Below are 18,201 nucleotides of genomic sequence, written 5' to 3'. Positions count from 1 at the left end.
TGGGATGCCAAGGGGCACTGCTGGGCTGCCAAAGTGTAATGCCAAGAGGTGGTGCCATGGGGCCAAGGGGCAGTGTCAGAGTGCCGGAGCAGTGTCAGGGTGCAAGATCAGGGTGCCAAGGGGCTATGCCAGGGTACCAAGCTCCACTGCCAAGGGACAGGGCCTGAGATAGAACATACAGTGCGGAAGGAGGCCATTCAGCCCATCGAGTCTGCACCGACCCACTGAAACTCTCACTTCCACCCTATCCCCGTAACCCAATAACTCCTCCTAACCTTTTTTTTGGTCACTAAGGGCAATTTATCATGGCCAATCCACCTATCCTGCATGCCTTTGGACTGTGGGAGGAAACCGGAGCACGCGGAGGAAACCCACACAGACAGGGGGAGAATGTGCAGACTCCCCACAGACAGTGACCTAGCGGGGAACCGAACCTGGGACCCTGGCGCTGTGAAGCCATAGTGCTATCCACTTGTGCTACCATGCTGCCCCATGGGGTATGGCCATGAAAGGGGGGGCTGCAGAGAGGGGGCCCTAAAGGGGGGCATTCGGAGATCTCACAGTGGGGTGTTGTGCACTTGGAGGGGGGGGGGGGGGGCGGGGAGAGGGAACCACTGGTACCAGTGATGGTGGAGGGGTGGGGTGAGGGGAGTCTGATGCCTGCAAGTGGGGGTCTCTGCCAGTAAGAAGGGTGGGGGAGGGCTGTAGGGTTGTCTGGAGATTGTGGCGCCCTTCCCGAAGAGGAGTCAGCCTCACCGGCGCCTTTAAGTCCTGCACATCTCTTTACCAGCGGGAATTTCCCCAAGATAAAATAAAACGACTAAGGGCGCGATCTACTGGCCATGCGTGCCTGAAAAACAGTGCATCACAGCGCACCATGGCCGGTAAATGACGGGAGGCCCCACTCCCAGGATCTGCCTCGCCCCCCCAGCTTACGACATCTAACGCAATCCCACAAGGTGTCACGATGTGAAGCCCACCCATTGCGGGTGGAACCAAGGTTTAGTAAATCTGCATATTAGAGCGAGGCAGCTATTCTCATTTTAATATGCAGTTCCCGGAGGTAACTAAGGCATAGGGATCCATCCCCTATGCCATGGGGATCTTGGGCATGTGGCGTTCAGCATTAGTCTCCACAAACAGGGACCAGACGGAACAGCACTCTGGGTACCAGCCTGGCACTTCCAAGGTGCCCAGGTGGCACTGCCAGCTGGCAGATGCTCTGCCAGGGTGCCAGGCTGGCACTGCCAAGGTGACAAGCTGGCATTTTCTATGCGGTGGTGATCTGGCGGGGGGGGGGCTGCATGAGCTTGTGCGGGGCTAAGGGGGGGGTGGCGAAGAACACCTTACAGTGACTTGGGAATTGGGGGTCACGTCGAGGGTTAGAGAGATTGGGATGTCATTTAAAAATGGTGACCTGGGGCGTCATTCTCCGACCCCCCGCCGGGTCGGAGAATGGCCGTTGGCCGCCGTGAATCCCGCCCCCGCCCCCGCCGAAGTCTCCGATGGGAGAAAGGTCGGCGGGGCGTTAATGGCGCCGCTGCCGCGGAGAATGTCACAGGTCTGCGCAAGGCAGCCGATTTTCGGCCTGCCGATATTCTCCCTTCCGGATGGGCCGAAGTCCCGTCGACGTGATGACCGTTCACGTCGACGTCAATCAAACCTCCTTTTCATCGGCGTGACCCGGTGCTCCAGGCTCACGCCGACCAGCGAGGAGGTGAGTGACGGCCTGGGGGGTTGGCTCTGGGCAGGAAATGGCGTGGCCGCAGACTGATTGCCTGAGGAGAGGTGTGTCTCGGCTTGTGTGTGTGTGCGGCGGGGGGGGGGGGGGGGGTGGTTAGAGTAGGCTGGGCTCCGGGGGAGTGCCGGGAGGGGGTCCGTGCCGGGGTGGAGGTTGGGGGTTGGGGAGGGGGTCCGTGCCGGGGTGGAGGTTGGGGGGGGGGTCCGTGCCGGGGTGGAGGTTGGGGAGGGGGTCCGTGCCGGGGTGGAGGTTGTGGAGGGGGTCCGTGCCGGGGTGGAGGTTGGGGGTTGTGGAGGGGTTCCGTGCCGGGGTGGAGGTTGGGGGGGGTCCGTGCTGGGGTGGAGGTTGGGGGTTGGGGAGGGGGTCCGTGCCGGGGTGGAGGTTGGGGGTTGGGGAGGGGGTCCGTGCTGGGGTGGAGGTTGGGGGGGCGTCCGTGCCGGGGTGGAGGTTGGGGAGGGGGTCCGTGCCGGGGTGGAGGTTGGGGAGGGGGTCCGTGCTGGGGTAGAGGTTGGGGGTTGGGGAGGGGTTCCGTGCCGGGGTGGAGGTTGGGGGGGGGTCCGTGCTGGGGTGGAGGTTGGGGGTTGGGGAGGGGGTCCGTGCCGGGGTGGAGGTTGGGGGGGGGGGTCCGTGCTGGGGTGGAGGTTGGGGGTTGGGGAGGGGTTCCGTGCCGGGGTGGAGGTTGGGGGGGGGTCCGTTCTGGGGTGGAGGTTGGGGGTTGGGGAGGGGGTCCGTGCCGGGGTGGAGGTTGGGGGTTGTGGAGGGGGTCCGTGCCGGGGTGGAGGTTGGGGAGGGGGTCCGTGCCGGGGTGGAGGTTGGGGGTTGGGGAGGGGGTCCGTGCCGGGGTGGAGGTTGGTGGGGGGGTCCGTGCTGGGGTGGAGGTTGGGGAGGGGGTCCGTGCCGGGGTGGAGGTTGGGGGGGGCGGTCCGTGCTGGGGTGGAGGTTGGGGGTTGGGGAGGGGGTCCGTGCCGGGGTGGAGGTTGGGGGTTGGGGAGGGGGTCCGTGCTGGGGTGGAGGTTGGGGGGGGTCCGTGCCGGGGTGGAGGTTGGGGAGTGGGTCCGTGCCGGGGTGGAGGTTGGGGAGGGGGTCCGTGCTGGGGTGGAGGTTGGGGGTTGGGGAGGGGTTCCGTGCCGGGGTGGAGGTTGGGGGGGGGGGCGTCCGTGCTGGGGTGGAGGTTGGGGGTTGGGGAGGGGGTCCGTGCCGGGGTGGAGGTTGGGGAGGGGGTCCGTGCCGGGGTGGAGGTTGGGGGTTGTGGAGGGGGTCCGTGCCGCGGTGGAGGTTGGGGAGGGGGTCCGTGCCGGGGTGGAGGTTGGGGGTTGGGGAGGGGGTCCGTGCCGGGGTGGAGGTTGGGGGGGGGGTCCGTGCTGGGGTGGAGGTTGGGGAGGGGGTCCGTGCCGGGGTGGAGGTTGGGGAGGGGGTCCGTGCCGGGGTGGAGGTTGGGGAGGGGGTCCGTGCTGGGGTGGAGGTTGGGGGTTGTGGAGGGGGTCCGTGCCGGGGTGGAGGTTGGGGAGGGGGTCCGTGCCGGGGTGGAGGTTGGGGGTTGGGGAGGGGGTCCGTGCCGGGGTGGAGGTTGGGGGGGGGGGGTCCGTGCTGGGGTGTAGGTTGGGGAGGGGGTCCGTGCCGGGGTGGAGGTTGGGGAGGGGGTCCGTGCCGTGGTGGAGGTTGGGGAGGGTGTCCGTGCTGGGGTGGAGGTTGGGGGTTGGGGAGGGGTTCCGTGCCGGGGTGGAGGTTGGGGGGGGGTCCGTGCTGGGGTGGAGGTTGGGGGTTGGGGAGGGGGTCCGTGCCGGGGTGGAGGTTGGGGGGGGGGGTCCGTGCTGGGGTGGAGGTTGGGGGTTGGGGAGGGGTTCCGTGCCGGGGTGGAGGTTGGGGGGGGGGGTCCGTGCTGGGGTGGAGGTTGGGGGTTGGGGAGGGGGTCCGTGCCGGGGTGGAGGTTGGGGGTTGTGGAGGGGGTCCGTGCCGGGGTGGAGGTTGGTGGGGGGTCCGTGCTGGGGTGGAGGTTGGGGGGGGGGGGTCCGTGCCGGGGTGGGTGATGGGAGGGCAAATGAGTTGGTCCACCTGGCCAGGTGCCAGCCTCCAACAGTTGGACCCATGCGGTCCATGCCACCTGGCTGGGGGGAGGAGGGAATATGGGCAATGATGACATGTCGTCGTTCCCCTCCCCCCCACCAGGTCGGCATGTTTTCAGATCATCCAGCGATGTTGGCCGCCGTGGTGGCAGCTGCTCATGTCTATGTTGCCCTGGATGAGGAGGAGGAGGAGGAGGAGGAGGAGGAGGAGCGTGCCAGAGAGGCGGCGCAGGCTGCCGCAGAGGGGCAGGCGGCAGCCGCCCAGGCTGGAGGGACACCTGACCGACAGGACGAGGAGGGGGAGGAGGACGTCGCGGCCCCACGGCAACGGAGGCACCCGAGGGCGCCCCGTGTGTACCGGCCCCGGCAGTCATACCAGGACCTCACGGACCGGGAATGCAGGAGGAGACTCCGGATGAGCCGGGAAACCGTGGCACACATCTGCCACCTGCTGGCACACCTGTCACCGCGTGGCACTGGCGGGGGACACCCTCTCCCCGTGTCCGTCAAGGTTACGGTGGCCCTGAACTTTTATGCAACGGGGTCATTCCAGGCACCGAGTGGGGACCTGTCCGGCATATCGCAGACATCGGTGCATCGGTGCATCCGGGCAGTGACAGATGCCCTTTATGCCATGGCGCACCGCTACATCCGCTTCCCCGTGGACCGGGCCAGCCAAGATGCCCGGGCCGTGGGCTTCTCTGCCATTGCCGGGTTCCCCATGGTCCAGGGCGCGATCGATGGGATGCACGTCGCCGTGCGGCCACCTGCAGATAACAGGGCCGTGTTCACTAATAGGAAGGGGACCTATTCGATGAACGTACAGGTGGTCTGCGAACACCGCATGATGATCCTGCACGTCTGCGCCCGTTACCCAGGCAGTGTACACGACTCATTCGTGTTGTCGCGGTCATCCATCCCCGGCATGTACGAGGGACGCCATCCCCGGCTGAGGGGCTGGTTGCTGGGCGACAGGGGCTACCCATTGCGATCGTGGCTGATGACGCCTATACGGAGGCCACGCAATGAGGCGGAGAACCGCTACAATGATGCCCATGTAGCGACAAGGGGAGTGATAGAGAGGTGCTTTGGCGTGCTGAAGATGCGTTTCAGGTGCCTGGACCTCTCTGGGGGCGCCCTCCAGTATCGGTCAGATAGGGTCGGCCGCATCATTGTGGTGTGCTGCGTCCTGCACAACATAGCCCAGCAGAGGGGCGATGTGCCGCAGGCAGAGGAGGGCGGAGTGGAGGAGCAGCAGGAAGAGGCCCAGTCCTCCCCAGATGAGGGGGATGGGGGCAATGGTCAGGGCAGACGGGGTAGACACAGACGGGTGGCTGTCCACCGTTACCGGCTGGCCCAGCGGGCACGGGACAGACTGATAGACGCCCGCTTAACTGACTAGATGGGCGTGGGAATCGGGTAGTATGGCCACAGACCGCACACCATGACAACAGCCGACCACCCACACCCCCCACCCATCCATCCACCCAGCACCATCACCCCCCTCCCCAACCCCACACACCCCACCCGCATGCACACCACCCCCCCACTCCCAATTGCCGATCCACCGGCGGCACAACGGGCCGGGCTCACCCAGTTGCGGGTGGACGCGTGTCTATCGCAGGCCATGGAGAATGATGACAACCCGCCTCCGATGAGCTCCTGGCTCTACATCGTTGGACTATGTCTGACCCATGGCCACAGTACCACCATCCACCCGGACCATCCCTGCATGCGGCTGTGACACTGCAGCGCACGGTCCCGTCCTCTGCCCGGGGGATGTTGATGGCGGCCCAGGGGGAAGGGGGCAGACTCACCTGGGGCTGAGGTAAGACCACCCCTCACACACACACTTGCGCTCAACGTACATGACACCCCCGCACACTTTGGACAGAGCACAAAGGCAGCTTCGGTAGGTGTAACATTGACTTTAATAACCAAAGGAGTTCATGCACGTGCCCTAGCGCCTAAAACTCATCTGTGCCCTGCACCCGTGCCAACTTACTCAGTGTCTAATTGTTTGGCCTTACGGGCCCTTTGACTACGTCTACGTGGTTCCCCAGACGGTACAGCAGAACTGGAGGTGGACTCCTGTGATTCCTGCCCTCTGACACTGGATCCCTTTGGCGGCCGTTTCCTGGGGCGTCCTGGCCTAGATGGGCCAGGCTGCGGCCCGGGCGACTGGGATGGCGAGCTGCCAGCCTGTCCTGCCCGTTGCCCACCCGATGCACCTGGGACGGAAGGGGGGGAGTCCGAGGTGTCGCGGTGTACCGGGACCTCCCCTACAGAGGGAGCCGGGACGGACCACACCACCTCCTCCTCCCTCGGGGTGCCCGATGGCCCCCAGGCCTCTACATGGGTGGGGGATGCGAACGGACTGGCCATCCGACGCGCCCCCGACATCTGGCGCTGCCAGTCCTGGAGGCCCGTGCTGGTATCGACAGGGGTCTGCAGGTTTGCAGCCATGGAGCCCAGGGGGTTGTCGAACCCTGTCTGCGACAGTGCGACGCCAGCTCGCACATGGCCACTGGCGCCGATGCCCTCAGCGATGGCCTGCTGAGACTGGGCCATGGCCTGCAGAGACTGGGCCATGGCCTGCAGAGACTGGGCTATGGCCTGCTGAGACTGGGCCATGGCCTGCTGAGACTGGGCTATGGCGTTGAGCGCCTCTGCCATCTGGCGCTGGCACTGGCTCATGGCCTCCTGTGAGAGGGCAGCCATTTCCTGGGCCACAGACGCCGCCTGCACGGAAGGCCCCAGGCCTCGCAAACCGTTCCCCATGTCTGACACCGTCGCACCCATTGCCTCCACCGCGGACGCCACCCGTGCGGTGTCAGCCTGGGTGGCACGCATGACCGGGACCACTCCCAGCTCCTGGACGCGGGTGGACTCCTCCACCTGCGACCGCAGCCGCCGCAAGCCACCCGTCACCCTATTCGCTCGTCTCCGTGTCGGTGGTTGCATCGGATCTATGTGTGGGTGTGGTAACTGCAGGAACCCGGGATCCATCTAGGCGGCAGATGTTCGCTTGGCCTGGGCTGCCCTCCGACCGCCCGGTCCCTCTGCTGCTCCTACCTCCACCTGCTGTACCGGGACGGCTGTGTTGTGCGCACCAGTGAGTGTACCAGACGCCTCATCACTAAAGTGCCCAACCGTGGTGAGTGTTTCTGCGATGGTGGAGGGTGTTGGTGACAGCAGTGGCGTTGTGTCGTGCTCTTCGTCCCACTCTGAGTCCATGGCACTTTGGGGTGGGGGTTCGTCTCCACCCATCCACTCTGAGTCACTGTCCGGTATTTCGTCTTCCCGGGTAGGGGTGTCCTGGGTAGTGCTGTCCCGGGTACTGCTGTCCCGGGTAGGGGTGTCCTGGGTAGTGGTGTCCCGGGTAGGGGTGTCCTGGATAGTGGTGTCCTGGGTAGTGGTGTCCTGGCTCGGATGTGACGGGGGCCTGTGGCTGCCCCCCTCATCGCTGGGTGGTCGCTCCCGCACGTGACGGGGGTGTCGTCTCCCTGTTGCTCCAGGTCTCTCCGTCTCCCGTGGTCTCCGAGGGGCATCCTGCGGGCGTCGCATGCTGGAGGGTTCGGGTCTCTCCGTCTCCCGTGGTCTCCGAGGGGCATCCTGCGGGCGTCGCATGCTGGAGGGTTCGGGTCTCTCCGTCTCCCGTGGTCTCCGAGGGGCATCCTGCGGGCGTCGCATGCTGGAGGGTGCGGGTCTCTCCGTCTCCCGTGGTCTCCGAGGGGCATCCTGCGGGCGTCGCATGCTGGAGGGTGCGGGTCTCTCCGTCTCCCGTGGTCTCCGAGGGGCATCCTGCGGGCGTCGCATGCTGGAGGGTGCGGGTCTCTCCGTCTCCCGTGGTCTCGGAGGGGCATCCTGCGGGCGTCGCATGCTGGAGGGTGCGGGTCTCTCCGTCTCCCGTGGTCTCGGAGGGGCATCCTGCGGGCGTCGCATGCTGGAGGGTGCGGGTCTCTCCGTCTCCCGTGGTCTCCGAGGGGCATCCTGCGGGCGGTCTGCATCTGCGGGGATGGGTGCCTGGACGTTTGGTCCTGCGATACACAATGAAGCATGCATGGTTAGACATCAGGCAGTGATCAGGTGATACGGGAGAGGGGGATATAGGGGAGGGGGGATATGGGGACGGGCTGTTGGTGGCTCACTTGCTCGTGGGGCCCCGACCTCTGCATCAGCAACCTCCCGGTCCTCAGGTCCGCCAGCCAGTTCCAGGGCCCTTTCCTCGTGTACGGTCAGTGGCCTCTCATCAGCGGGCCCTCCTCCAGTCCTCACATGCTCCCTATTGTTGTGTGCGCGCTTCTCCTGGGGGGGGGGGGGGTGGTGGCAGGGGTAAAAGGCAACAGTGTTAGGCAGGTATATGAATGCACGCCATCGGTTGCGCGTGCATTGCAGAGGTTAAGGTTAGGGCTGGATTCACTTGGGGATATGGGGGATATGGGGGAGGGGGGATATGGGGGAGGGGGGATATGGGGGATATGGGGGAGGGGGGATATGGGGGAGGGGGGATATGGGGGATATGGGGGAGGGGGGATATGGGGGATATGGGGGAGGGGGGAATATGGGAGATATGGTGGAGGGGGGATATGGGGGAGGGGGGATATGGGGGCGGGGGGAATATGGGGGATATGGTGGAGGGGGGATATGGGGGAGGGGGGATATGGGGGATATGGGGGAGGGGGGATATGGGGGAGGGGGGGATATGGGGGAGGGGGGGATATGGGGGAGGGGGGATATGGGGGATATGGGGGAGGGGGGAATATGGGGGATATGGGGGAGGGGGGATATGGGGGATATGGGGGAGGGGGGATATGGGGGAGGGGGGATATGGGGGATATGGGGGAGGGGGGATATGGGGGAGGGGGGATATGGGGGAGGGGGGATATGGGGAATATGGGGGAGGGGGGATATGGGGATATGGTGGAGGGGGGATATGGGGGAGGGGGATATGGGGAGGGGGGATATGGGGGAGGGGGATATGGGGATATGGGGGAGGGGGATATGGGGATATGGGGGGTGGGATATGGGGGGAGGGGGATATGGGGGAGGGGGGATATGGGGGAGGGGGGATATGGGGGAGGGGGGGATATGGGGGAGGGGGATATGGGGGATATGGGGGAGGGGGGATATGGGGGATATGGGGGAGGGGGGATATGGGGGAGGGGGGATATGGGGGATGGTGGAGGGGGATATGGGGGAGGGGGGATATGGGGAGGGGGGATATGGGGGAGGGGGGGATATGGGGGAGGGGGGATATGGGGGGGGATATGGGGGATGGGGGGGATATGGGGGGATATGGGGGAGGGGGGATATGGGGATATGGGGGAGGGGGGATATGGGGAGGGGGGATATGGGGGAGATGGGGGAGGGGGGATATGGGGAGGGGGATATGGGGAATATGGGGGAGGGGGGATATGGGGGGATATGGGGGAGGTGGGGATATGGGGGAGGGGGGATAGGGGGATATGGGGGAGGGGGATATGGGGGAGGGGGGATATGGGGGGGAGGGGGGGGATATGGGGGAGGGGGGATATGGGGGGGGATATGGGGGAGGGGGGGATATGGGGGAGGGGGGATATGGGGGATATGGGGGAGGGGGGAATATGGGGGATATGGGGGAGGGGGGATATGGGGGAGGGGGGGATATGGGGGAGGGGGGATATGGGGGATATGGGGGAGGGGGGATATGGGGGAGGGGGGGATATGGGGGAGGGGGGGATATGGGGGAGGGGGGATATGGGGGATAAGGGGGAGGGGGGATATGGGGGAGGGGGGATATGGGGGAGGGGGGGATTTGGGGGAGAGGGGATATGGGGGATATGGGGGACGCTCACCCTGCCTGCTCTGACGAGGTCGTTCACCTTCTTGTGGCACTGGGTGCCTGTCCGTGGTGTTAGGGCCACAGCGGTGACGGCCTCTGCCACCTCCCTCCACAGACGCCGGCTGTGGCGTGGGGCAACTCTGCGGCCGTGCCCGGGATACAGGGCGTCCCTCCTCTGCTCCACCGCATCCAGGAGCGCCTCCACATCGCGTGACTCGAACCTCGGGGCTGAGCGACGGCCAGCCATCAAGTCGGGTGTTGCGGTCGGCTGTTCCGGTCGGGTGGGGGGGGAGCTGCGCGGCCTTATGAGCCGTCACGCCGTGCAGCGCGTATGACGCTGCACGGCGTGAACCACTGCGCAAGCGCGGATCCCGTTACGTCGCTGCTAGCCCATTTCGGGCCGCAGACTATCGGCCCATTTTTATGACGTGACGCAAGTGGGATTTGTGCCGTTTTTTTGCGCCGATCGGCGGAGTTTCCGCCGATAACGGAGAATTTCGCCCCTGATCTCTTCCAGCACTGGGGAGTATCATTAGGACCCATTTGCATCCTCCCGCTAGCGTGCGGGAGCGAACCTGATCCCGCCGTCAGCAGGGTGCCAGAGCATCGTAAACAAGCGGCGATTTCCTCCGGATGCCTGATTCTCCACTGCATCTGGAATCCCACTAATGGCAGCGAGGCGGAGAATCCAGGCCACAGTCTTTAGAAAAACTATTGCTGAACCATTTTTTGTCGTGGAGGAAGAGAACTCACTTGAGTTTTACAGCTAAACCGCATATCGGCAGGTGGTGGAGCCAGTGTTATTGTCACGCGACTGGTAATTCAGGGGCCTAGGATAATGCTCTGGGGACCCAGGTTCAAATTTTGAATTTTAAATTCAATTAAAATCTGGAATTAAAAGTTTAATGATGACCATGAAACCATCGTCAATTGTCACAAAAAAACATCTGGTTCACCAATGTCCTTGAGGGAAGGAAATGTGACGTCCTTATCTGGTCTCTGGATGTGCCTCTAGATCCACATCAATGGGGTTGGCTCTGAACTGCCTCAAGGGCAATAAATGCTGGCCCACCCAGTGGTGCCCACAACCCACAAACAAATTTTTAAAATAGTTGAACATATTGAAAATATTAGATCACACAACAAATACAAAGATAATGGGGGGGATCCTCCGGCTGTGCCCGCCCGGCGACCGGAAATTCCCACCTGAGATCAATGGACCTTCACATGGTCCGCATTCCGGCCGTGGTGATCTTGCGGCGAGCAGGGCGGAAGAATCCAGCCCACTGGTTCTTCAAAATATAACAAAACTACCAATATGTCCGGCCTCCTGCTTGAAGCTGTTTTACTGTTTTAGGCTGCCCAGGGAATGCTGTATAAGACCTTAGTGCCAAGTCTAATCCTTCCATCAATCTTTCTGTTCAACTGTTCCATCTGAGTATCTCTAAATCACTAAAAGCCTTCTGAGGGCAGCCATAAATGAGTAGACTTTCTTTCATTTAAAAAATGTCATAAAACAATAGATCTGTACCAACAAAGTGCTATTGGCTTGGGAGTCTGGACTGCAATTTACACAAGAAATTTAAACATGCAGAAAGCTATGTTCAAATTTTGGTCATGAATTACAGGCATTGAATTTGTAACACTTAGAACATAGAACATTACAGCACACAACAGGCCCTTTGTCCCTCGATGTTGTGCCGAGCACTGTCCGAAACCAAGATCAAGCTATCCCACTCCCTATCATTCTGGTGTGCTCCATGTGCCTATCCAATAACCGCTTGAAAGTTCCTAAAGTGTCCGACTCCACTATCACAGCAGGCAGTCCATTCCACACCCTAACCACTCTCTGAGTAAAGAACCTACCTCGGACATCCCTCCTATATCTCCCACCCTGAATCTTATAGTTATGCCCCCTGTAACAGCTACATCCACCGGATGAACGTCCACTCCATCTATCCCCCTCATTATCTTATAAACTTCTATTAAGTCGCCTCTCATCCTCCTCTGCTCCAAAGAGAAAAGCTCCCTCAACCTTTCCTCATAAGACCTATCCTGCAAACCAGGCAGCATCCTGGTAAATCTCCTTTGCACCCTTTCCAATGCTTCCACATCCTTCCTATAATGAGGTGACCAGAACTGCACACAATACTCCAAATGTGGTCTCACCAGGATCATGTATAGTTGCAGCATAACCCCGCGGCTCTTAAACTCAAGCCCCCTGTTAATAAACGATAACACACTATAAGCCTTCTTCACGGCTCTATCCACTTGAGTGGCAACCTTCACAGATCTGTGGACATGAACCCCAAGACCTCTCTGTTCCTCCACATTCCTCAGAACCCTGCCATTGACCCTGTAATCCGCATTCACATTTTTTCTACCAAAATGAATTACCTCGCACTTATCAGGGTTAAACTTCATCTGCCATTTTTCGGCCCAGCTCTGCATCCTATCAATGTCTCTTTGCAGCCTACAACAGCCCTCCACCTCATCCACTGCTCCACCAATCTTGGTGTCATCAGCAAATTTACTGACCCACCCTCCAGCCCCCTCCTCCAAGTCATTGATAAAAATCACAAATAGCAGAGGACCCAGCACTGATCACTGTGGTACACCGCTGGTAACTGGTCGCCAGTCTGAAAATTTCCCATTCATCACCACCCTCTGTCTTCTATGTGATAGCCAGTTACTTATCCAATTGGCCAAATTTCCCTCTATCCCACACCTCCTTACTTTCTTCATGAGTCGACCTTGGGGAACCTTATCAAATGCCTTACTAAAATCCATGTATATGACATTAACTGCTCTACCTTCATCTACACACTTAGTTACCTCCTCAAAGAATTCAATTAAATTTGTGAGGCAAGACCTACCCTTCACGAATCCGTGTTGACTATCCCGGATTAAGCTGCACTTTCCAAATGGTCATAAATCCTATCCTTCAGGACCTTTTCCATTATCTTCCTGACCACCGAAGTAAGACTAACTGGCCTATAATTACCAGGGTCATTCCTATTCCCTTTCTTGAACAGAGGAACAACATTCGCCACTCTCCAGTCCTCTGGCACTATCCCAGTGGACAGAGAGGACCCAAAGATCAAAGCCAAAGGCTCTGCAATCTCATCCCTTGCCTCCCAAAGAATCCTTGGGTATATCCCATCTGGCCCAGGGGACCTGTCGACCCTCAGGTTTTTCAAAATTGCTAATACATCCTTCCTCAGAACATCTACTTCCTCCAGCCTACCCGCCTGAATCTCACACTCATCCTCAAAAATATGGTCCCTCTCCTTTGTGAACACTGAAGAAAAGTATTCATTCAACACCTCTCCTATTTCTTCTGACTCCATGCACAAGTTCCCACTACTGTCCTTGACCGGCCCTACCCTCACCCTGATCATTCTTTTATTTCTCACATAAGAGTAAAAAGCCTTGGGGTTTTCCTTGATCCGACCCGCCAAGGACTTCTCATGCCCCCTCCTAGCTCTCCTAAGCCCTTTTTTCAGCTCATTCCATGCTACCTTGTAACCCTCAAGCGACCCTACTGAACCTTGTTTTCTCATCCTTACATACTCTTCCTTTCTCCTCTTGACAAGACATTCAACCTCTTTTGTGAATCATGGTTCCCTCACACAGCCATTTCCTCCCTGCCTGACAGGGACATGCCTATCAAGGACACGCAGTATTTGTTCCTTGAACAAGCTCCACTTTTCATTTGTGCCTTTCCCTGACAGTTTCTGTTCCCATCTTATGAGTGAATCACGAGTTCTGGCAACCTTTCATGATTGAGGCTTATCCTGCAGTGTTCACAAATCCAGGAACAATGGTTAAATCGTAGGGTAAGATCTGTGTCTCTTCCCACATACCCGAGATATCCATTTGTACAAAAAAAAACATGGTTAAAAGTGACAAGCTGCCATTGGGGCCTTAGTGAATGGCAAAGTGGCCTTAGTATATGTTCTCATCTTTCTTCTTCCCTTTTCCCTGGATTATTTTTATCCTAAAGGGTTTGTAAGTGTTTTCTTTTGCTATCTGGGATGTCTGAGCATCCATGGTATTAATGTAAGCCCTCTGTTAAATCTATAAGCTTTATAAATTTTAACAGAAGATTTGCTGAAATAACCTGAATAACTTCTTGCAACTAGTTGGTCAGAAGAAAAAAAATGATCAGAAATGACCAGAACAATGCATATATACACAAGGGATCACAAGACTTCAGATAAGAGAGTGGGAGCTCACGATTTCTTATATCAGGCTTCTGTCGAATGTTAAGTGAGCTTGAAGGCCTGTATATTCCTGTCAGTGTGACAGATCCCCTCCCAAATACTCCAACACATTTAGTAAAGTCTATAGTTCAATTGATTGCAAAGGAAATTGGATTTTAATGATTTCAATTTGTGTGGTTTTACCTGATAATAATCATCGATGAAGGGTAATCATTTCATTTATGACAACCCTCCTCGTCTGTGGCATAAGCTACATTGATGGTAATGTTCGCAACATATTGCAATCAAGGCAAAGTAGGCAATGGACTCATTGAAGCAGAGGTAGTTCTGATTCTTTTTCAAACAATGGCATTAAGATCAGCCCAAGACATACTTTATTGCTGTGATGCAAATGTTTTAACATCTCCGCACCCACGTATCTGAGTCTCGAGGAGACCAGTATGACAATTATGCACCACAACGACAGAACTTAGATTAGTCGTGCCAAAAGGCAAGGAAACCAGGCAGGTTTCCATTCACATCCTCAACATCGTTCACATGTAATGAAGCAGTAACCATCACTACTAGAATGGAGGGAGGAAATCCTAGACTCGTGCAAGGTGTGGTGTTAGAGCACGCACCTCTACCTGTACATATTGATTTCTCAACACCATACTGCTTGATTTTGGACAGTATAGTGGAGCCCTATGTCTTCATACCATCAGTCAGGTTTTCTTGACTTCACTTGTCCTCCATATAAAAATAGGTCTGAATTTAATGCCCTGCCCTTGCCTTAGTTGAGGCCTTTAAGTGACCAATTATTGACCACTTAGGGACTGTTTCCTACCCAGCCTCAGTTTTTAGGGTATGGAGAAAACCCAAAATAATTGGGTTTAAGGCCTTGGGTGGGGAGTGAGGCGAGCAGGGGGTGATTCCCTTCCATTAGAAGCCACCTTTAAACTTTGGGCCTCCCCCCTTTAAGATCTGGTAACTATTGGACTACTTCCCCCACCCCCCCTGCCATCAACGTCTACCCTCCAACCTCACCAGAAACACCCCAATCCCCACTGTCCACTCTCCCAGGCTTCCCCTATCTTCTCAGCTCTGAAACCTCCAAAATCTAACTTTTTCCGGAATCCTGAATTCAGGCACCAGTCCCAGTCGTGTCCATTGCAGATTTGGGTGCTGCGGGAACTAGAGAGCTGCCAACCAATCAGATTGAAAGGCAGATCCCGACAGCAGGACTTCCTCCTGAGTGAGGGGCAGAAGACCCAACAATGCTCATTGGAATGTAAAATGGCTGTGGGGCTAGAAGGGAAGTGTCAGCAGGGATGTGCTCCCCAATGACTCTTTGGATGATGGGAAGGGAGATTCTGCCCCCCTAAAGATCCTGGCCAGAATGATAAATGAAAGCCAAGCCAAATCCTGATGGGTGATCATTTTTACATGAATGAGGATAAAATTATATCGCAGGTTGTGTTGAGGCCCTAGTGCCTGGCAATGGAGGGCACGGTGAGAATGGGCCTAGGTGTAGTTGCTGCAGGTGCAGCCCTTCACAATAGTAGAAAATGTACAAATGGTCAATGGAACTCGGAAACAATAACAATCTTGGAAGAAATATCATCAGGGAAAGCATCACAAACTGTTCATAACCACCAGCTTACCTTGAAACTGTGAGAATATGATGGTCCCCATTCGCTCTCCATTTCTAAACACAACTTGCCCCTGTCAACAAAATGGTAAAATCATTTCAAATTGATAGAGCACATTCAAATGTCAGAAGATTCTGGAAGTTAAGAAAAATGGATCAGTCATCCAATAAATGTTAATTTGGATTTTATGTACCTCTTAGAGTCCAAAGCATAGAGCCATAGAATTGTAGAAGAAGGCCATTTGGCCCATCGAGTCTGCACTGACCCTCTGGAAAGAGCACCGTACCTAGGCCCATTCCCCCACCCTATCCCCGTAACCCCACTTAACCTGCACATCTTTGGACACTAAGGGGCAATTTAGCATGGCCAATCAACCTAACCTGTACATCTTTGGATTATGGGAGGAAACAAAACCACCAAGAGGAAATACACGGAGACACGGGGAGAATGTGCAAACTCCACACAGAGACCCGAGGTTGGAATCGAACCCGGGTCCCTGGAACTGTGAGGCAGCAGTGCTAACCACTGTGCCACCATGCTGTCGCCATATTTTTTCATGAGCCGCAACTACTAACAAGTCCATTCCTAAGCAATCCAATGACTTCAGACAGATTTGCAAACAGAAAATTTAAAAAAAAGATAGGAATTGAATATCATTATGATGAAATAAACAAGAACATCACTCAAATCGTCATGACAATAACTTAAAAGAACAGTCGAGCCAAGGTCGTAAGAACATAAGAACTAGGAGCAGGATAGGCCATCAGGCCCCTCGGGCCTGCTCTGCCACTCAATAAGATCATGGCTGATCTTTTTGTGGACTCAGCTCCACTTACCCGCCCACTCACCATAACCCGAAATTCTTTTACTGTTCAAAAATCTATCTATCTTTGTCTTAAAAACATTAAACAAGGTAGACTCAACTGCTTCACTGGGCAGGGAATTCCACAGATTCACAACCCTTTGGGTGAAGAAGTTACTCCTCACTCAGTCCTAGATCTGCTGCCCCTTATTGTGAGGCTGTGCCGCCTAGTTCTAGTTTCACCCGCCAGTGGAAACAACATCCCTGCTTCTATCTCATCTATTACCGTCGTAATTTTATATGTTTCTATAATATCGTCCTGATTCTTCTAAATTCCAATGAGTATAGTCCCAGCCTACTCAGACTCTCCTCATAAGCCAATCCTCTCAACTCCCGAATCAACCTAGTGAATCTCACCTTCATGAATTTCAGTTTGGACTTTCTTTAGTTTACAATATGATTTGATTATCCTTTATTACCTGCCAGGTGACTTATGGAGATGAGTATTTGCCCATATTTTGTGTGATTAATAAACTGAGGGCAACGGCACTTATCATTATTAGAAAGAAAATTGGAAAACAGCTTCTGGTGTTTGCACATGTGCAGTTAAACACAGAGATCTGGAAGTTGCTGTCAGAGATATTGTGCCAGTCCACAGGTGCAAGGTAGTAGTCCTTGCCACCATGCCGACCCCATATTTTTTCATGAGCTGCAACTAATGAAAAGACTCAGTATTGAAAAATATTCAAGGGCATGAACGTCGGGGTCCTGCCTACTGGTGTCTCAGTAAAGGCTCCATAAAAAATTAGGCCTGCTCATTCAAGTGTAATTAAATCTGTAGTACCATGATAACTTCACTGGTCCTAAAAAATAATTTTATAAGTAAGACGTTTAATGCATTCAGAAGTGAATTATTGTTGGAGATTGTAAAAAAAAGTTGTTTTTACTTATTCTGACTGTATCTTTGATTTCGCTCTTAATCCTAGTTGTTTTCCCAAATTTTTATTCCACTTTCTGTACCCGATTTAAATCTAATTTATACTTCCTTCTTTACACATCCTGTTTTGTAAGTAGATGGGTTTTGAATGGTGAAAACCTCGCCCTGTGCCCCAGTTCAGATTCTTCAATCTGATTCATTTGTTGCCTGCTAATAGGCACCACTGGTGGCTTCTCGAGGTGTCACGCTGAACCAAATGCCAGATTACAACAAATCTCCAATCCAAAGCTTGCACGATAAAAGACAGTTGCCAGCGTGGTGAATGGTGAGAGAACTATTCCTTCGTGGCTGTTTCAAAAATGTGGGCCAACATTGTGTTTTAAATATGTAACCTTAAGTAGAAAACCAATTGAACAAGACAACAAAGTTGAAGAAATCTGAAATGATAAAATACTGATAACATACCTGTTATAACCTGACCGGAGGCCACGGGGTCTGCAACATCAGAGTCCCAGTGGCCTCACCTGAGTCTGATCTCCCTAGATGAGGGGGTGGAGATACACCCTTAAGCCAGGGGCCTCGCAGGACATAAATACCCCAGCCCAAGTGTGGGCTGGGCACGGGAAATGCTTCAGGGAGTAGGAGCTGTAACATAATAGGTTAAATAAACTTGAGTGTTTCTTACAGTCATCGCTTCCATGTGGTTGCTTGCTTGGAACTTTACATTGGAACTTGGCTGCACCAGATGCCACTTCCTCCGGACCAGGTCCACCTCGACAATGCCTCAGGAGGCCTCCATCCAGGCTGCAGGAATGCCACGAATCAAAAGATTAAAGGCATTCGACGCCGAGACGGGTGACTGGACCCAATATATCAAGCGAATGCGCTGCTTATTTCAGTTCAAATCCAGATGGAGCTCAGTACCAGGGCTGCAGTTTCAGTAGTCAGCCATCGTACTTACAGCTGAGTTCTCTCGG

At 56.2% G+C, this 18,201-nt stretch overlaps 1 protein-coding gene across 1 annotated transcript in view; it reads right to left on the bottom strand.

The window, feature by feature from the left end:
• gabbr2 (gamma-aminobutyric acid (GABA) B receptor, 2) overlaps window positions 1-18,201 on the bottom strand; it is a 1,455,116-nt gene that overhangs the window by 294,992 nt on the left and 1,141,923 nt on the right. The window contains exon 8 of the mRNA XM_072509007.1: window positions 15,498-15,558. Coding sequence (XP_072365108.1) covers window positions 15,498-15,558 — 61 coding nt within the window. The remainder of the gene's footprint in view (window positions 1-15,497; window positions 15,559-18,201) is intronic.

The sequence above is a fragment of the Scyliorhinus torazame genome, chromosome 6 (assembly GCF_047496885.1).
Source record: "Scyliorhinus torazame isolate Kashiwa2021f chromosome 6, sScyTor2.1, whole genome shotgun sequence".
In the NCBI taxonomy this organism is placed as follows: Eukaryota; Metazoa; Chordata; class Chondrichthyes; order Carcharhiniformes; family Scyliorhinidae; genus Scyliorhinus; species Scyliorhinus torazame.
Note: the sequence above shows the minus strand (reverse complement) of the source record. Positions and strands in the feature narration are given on the sequence as shown.